A 4,370-nucleotide genomic window follows, 5' to 3' on the forward strand; every position below is an offset into this window, starting at 1 on the left:
TCTGATCGTTACATAGCCTGCAGCAAGCTTGCATGCTTCTGCTGCAAATTATACTTCAAATGGCATCCTGGTAGATTTGTGGAGCCCGAATGTCATCAAAAGACATATCTCAACTGGCGTCCTATCGATCTACCTGAGCGCGTGGAGAGCGAGTACTGGCTAGATCAACGCCGTGTTTTGGCAAACCTTAGCAAAGAGCTGAGCAACCTTGTCGAGGAGCAGATTATTGCCCAACAACAACCAACCCCATGGCATCCAGACTCGATAACGAACATCACCGCGGCTATGGGATCTGTCGCAATTTCTGAAGTTGGAGAAGTGTTTGAGAGCGGTGATGGAGAAAGTGATGGTCAGTTCATTAAAAACCACCGTCACATTGCATCCAAATATATCCTGACGACTATAGAAGTTACAGATTCCGATTCACTGGCGCATCTCAATGATGATGAGACTGTTGGTAACACTGATAATGAGTCTGCAGAGAGTGACGAGGAATCGGATGGAGGTGTAGGTTTGGGTTATTGACTTGATTGGAGAGGGCATCAACCAAAGTGGAGATCATAATCCCTGCCTCGCACTTCAGGTAACCCGATCAGTGAAGGGGTTGTTTACTCAAGGCTGCTAATGATAGATCACTGGACGATTGAGGCATATAGTTATCTTGGTATGCATTTTGAACGAAAGTTTGTAGCTAAGACTTCTGCTTTCTGCTTTTCCCCTTGTGCGTTTCTTCGACATGTCTCTTGAGGTGGTCAGGTCTTGTGAAAGTCTCGTGACATTGTAAGCATGGGATGATCTTTTGCGAGTAAAGAATATCGTAATGCCGAATGAAATATTTCCTCCATGAACCTTTGACCTGACAGCCAGGCCAGGGGCTTTCCATGCGTTCGAAGATGGTTACTTTCAGCCTTGATTAGCAAGAGCAAACTCGGAAACTTGCCGTGGCTTACTTCCTCTCACGGTTTTTGTCAAAGGTCTATTGATAGTCCGCATTATTGCAAAGGAACTTTCCATTCTCGATAAAGTCATTCTTTTTCAATCGGGTAACAGGATACTCTTTAAACTTCTGAGCATCCGTCGTCCCTAAGCTTAGACCCTCTCTCGCGGATATATTGTTAGGAGAATGGTGGGGATCAGACACAGTACTGCAAAATGAGTGTGTTTTTGTAGCTCTACTTTCAACAAACGGCGGACAAGATGTATCGGGGACAGGATCGCTTGTCTGGTTATACTCGGGACTTCCGCTCTACAGAGTGAAGTCGAGATCCAGTAAACCAGAAGGCAACCTATCTCCTGGATATATCTCACGCTGGGTTTCAGGAAAGTAAAGCAGTGCATACGAAGAAGCTGTAATAGCAAAGGGACACGGATAAGGGTGATTGAAATGCAAATCCCCTTCTACCGTTGGTGGTGAGAAATCAATACTCGAAAGGTGATTGTTGGCCTGGGGCATAGAGTCCATGCCCAAGCCAAACATATCTGGTTGATCCATGAAAGAAGAAAGAGGAGCATCTTCCGGTGTCGAGTGTTCCAGGTTAACCCATTGATTCATATCATGATAAGGTAGCACCATGGATGGGTCCGGGAATTGTGCCGGCGAGACTACAATTTAAGTACAGCAAAAAGCAGAACGTGGACCCTTGTAAGCTGGAGAAGAGTCTTTTTTTGGACGCGGAAGGACTGGAAATATCGGTAGCAGGGTTGAGCTTGGAGGACCTTAGTTTGGAGCCTACTCTGCCAGGCGACTACCAAGCCCGGCACAGATCAGGTGAAGCATAGATACAGGAGGTCATCGCGTTCACCGCCTTAACTGCCTAGTAGCTAATGATTAAACCAACTCTAGTAGAGTTGGTTTTATTCTCTCACTTTGAACACAGTAGGGTTGATTATTCGTCGGGTGTAGAGTTAGATTTACATTATTTCATGTATAGGAAGATTGGTGCTGATCAGAACAGACGTTTCCTATCCTATCCTATCCTAGTCAAGGATTTATGACAGGAACGTGCCTGAATTCAGTGGAAAACTCATACTAAATACAGCCATGCTAATAAAAATAGGGATTTGAACCTACTGCCTAACTAAGAATTACCATCAGAAACGCACCGCGTTTCTTGTTTTTGACTTTTGACCAATCACCGTCTAGCATGTTCGCCCCATGTTTCTGCCTATGGAAACGCTATGCGTCTCTGGTGATAATTCTAGAGTAGGGATGCAAATGATTACAATGGTAAGAGTCACAGCGCCAGTAATACCCCCGATAGTTAGGCCTCCGCCGTCTTTGTCAGATTCGGCCTCTGCAACCTTCATGCAGGCAACAGGCCATTTTGGAAAGAAAGTTTGGTTTAGAATTGCCCCCTTGGAAAATTTCCCTCATAGAATGAAACAGAATTATGTTTCCTTGCGGGATATTTCGGGTTATAAGACCTGCAGAGCCATGCATCTTGGGTCTCGGCTTGATGGGAATTCCCTTCGCTCTGAATCATAAAGTGGGCCCGACCTAGACAATCCTTTGTCATGTAGAACGCATCTAGGCCTTTGAAGCTGGAGAGACCGCTAATTGGGCGTTAATATAGGTCGTGTTGGTGGTGTGGTGGTGGTAGTGGTGACATACGCGTAAGTGTTGGTTGGTTATCGGACGTATTTTTCAATCGACATCGTGGCTTCCAGTGACCCCACGAGTATTGGCCACAGTAATCTCCTGAAAGCTTAAAAATTTAGCTTCGAAGACCCGTGGAGGAAATCCTTTGAGAGTGGACTGACAGAATTTTGACAGACTGATATAAACTGGGGCCTTAACGCGGGCGTTGCCAAGTATCCAATCAAAACGGGTTGGATCTTTTGCCCCAAAGCCACAGATGCGGGGTTTGGAACGTAGTTCTCCAATAAAGAACAGCCGAAATCATCTCGAGTATATGGAGGGAGAAGAAAGTATCTGACATATAAGAAGGGTAAGGCTTGAGGCTCCAAAGGACTAGATCACAAACTGTTCCTTATCCCAAAGACACATTTTATCATGGCGTTATTACCTGAGACTTTGTCTAATTTAAATTCGGACCCTTCGAGATTGAATGATTTCATAGCCTACCTTTCAAGAAATCACTGCCTAGAAAACCTTCAATTCATCCAAGATGCATCGAGATACCGGGCTTGTTACGCAGAGATAGTCGAGGATAAAAAAGTCCCTTGGGAATATCTAAGACGTCATTACGATTATCTGCAGGAACTATGGGAAGACCTTCTGGGCACGTATGTCCTTCCTAACGGAGATCGTGAGGTCAACCTGCCCTCTGAAGTTAGGGCTCGACTTCTTGGGCTACGTTCTTCTGCATTGCCCCCACATCCATCGGAGTTGGATGATGTCGTCCAAATAGTCCTTGAGCTCATGGAGTACTCGATCCTACCTGGGTTCCTGAAGTCTTATGAGACGCTGAATCAATCGAGAGGTGGAGTGGTTGGTGGCTGGAGGGGACTTTCAACGCCCACATCAGAAGGGGACCACGAGGACTCTGTGCCGCGGGATTCCGGTTCAAAAGAGGAAAGTGAGGCCACTCATTGTACACGCCGCCGCTTCCTAGTAGACGCCATCGCATCACCCCGCAGCCATCTACTGCGGCCTCTAGGAGGGTTACTCGACGATTCTGTCTGCGGTATCAGGGGTATGAGATGGTTGAAGAAGTCGCTAGGGAAATATGGAACAGCAGACACTGAGATTGATACTAAAGATAAGGAGGTCAGCGCAAAGCTTCTGGAATAAAGTCGTCGGTGATGGCCATAGCGGAGTATTCGCATCCCAGCAAATTAGGACATTAGAGGAATTCGCCAATACAATAGCATAATTGAATGATTATTAGAATTCAGTTTGGAACTCATTGGCTTCAAGTTTTTTTTACGCAGAAGTATTAATTCCAAGACTCTCAGAGGTTAGAAGCTGATATATAAAAGTTTAATAGAGCTTGGAGCAACGTTATGGTGTAAGCAAGCTGACTATGTTATACTAAGTGGCAAGTGGACACTGCACCCCTCTCAGGCTCGGCCGTTTAAATAATAACCGACAGTAAAAGCTTAGCAAATAGAGTATTCCTGAGATAGTTTATCCTAAGTTGGTATTTAGAATTATCTTTGGTAACCAGGTGACACTTCTATAACTCCGAATTAAGAAAGAGAAGATTAATACCCTCTATCTGCGCAATTCAAGTAGCAGTTGCAGTACTAATAGATAGGAATAATGCAAGGTCTAGTTAAACGGTACGGATTTAGGCGTTAGGTGCCTGTCGTTAGATATCGGTAATAGCGACATTAGCGTTATCTACGTTTTACCGATAGGAATGTTTATAAGGAAGAAAGCAAAGCCAAATAACAAGTTATTTACT

General features: G+C 44.9%; 2 protein-coding genes across 2 annotated transcripts; both read left to right on the forward strand.

Moving 5' to 3' along the window:
- Nucleotides 1-285: 285 nt before the first annotated feature.
- FOXG_22894 (uncharacterized protein) lies at nt 286-525 on the forward strand (the record flags this gene model as incomplete). The annotated part of the gene is made up of 2 exons (XM_018403314.1): nt 286-349; nt 407-525. 2 exons carry the CDS (start codon nt 286-288, stop codon nt 523-525), a joined length of 183 nt encoding a protein of 60 aa, XP_018258716.1.
- Nucleotides 526-3,382: 2,857 nt separating this feature from the next.
- On the forward strand, nt 3,383-3,754 carry FOXG_17633 (uncharacterized protein; the record flags this gene model as incomplete). Its single annotated transcript, XM_018397640.1, has 1 exon — nt 3,383-3,754. One exon carries the CDS (start codon nt 3,383-3,385, stop codon nt 3,752-3,754), a length of 372 nt encoding a protein of 123 aa, XP_018258717.1.
- Between the last annotated feature and the right edge of the window lie 616 nt (nt 3,755-4,370).

This window comes from Fusarium oxysporum, genomic scaffold, assembly GCF_000149955.1.
Source record: "Fusarium oxysporum f. sp. lycopersici 4287 supercont2.61 genomic scaffold, whole genome shotgun sequence".
Lineage (NCBI taxonomy): Eukaryota > Fungi > Ascomycota > Sordariomycetes > Hypocreales > Nectriaceae > Fusarium > Fusarium oxysporum.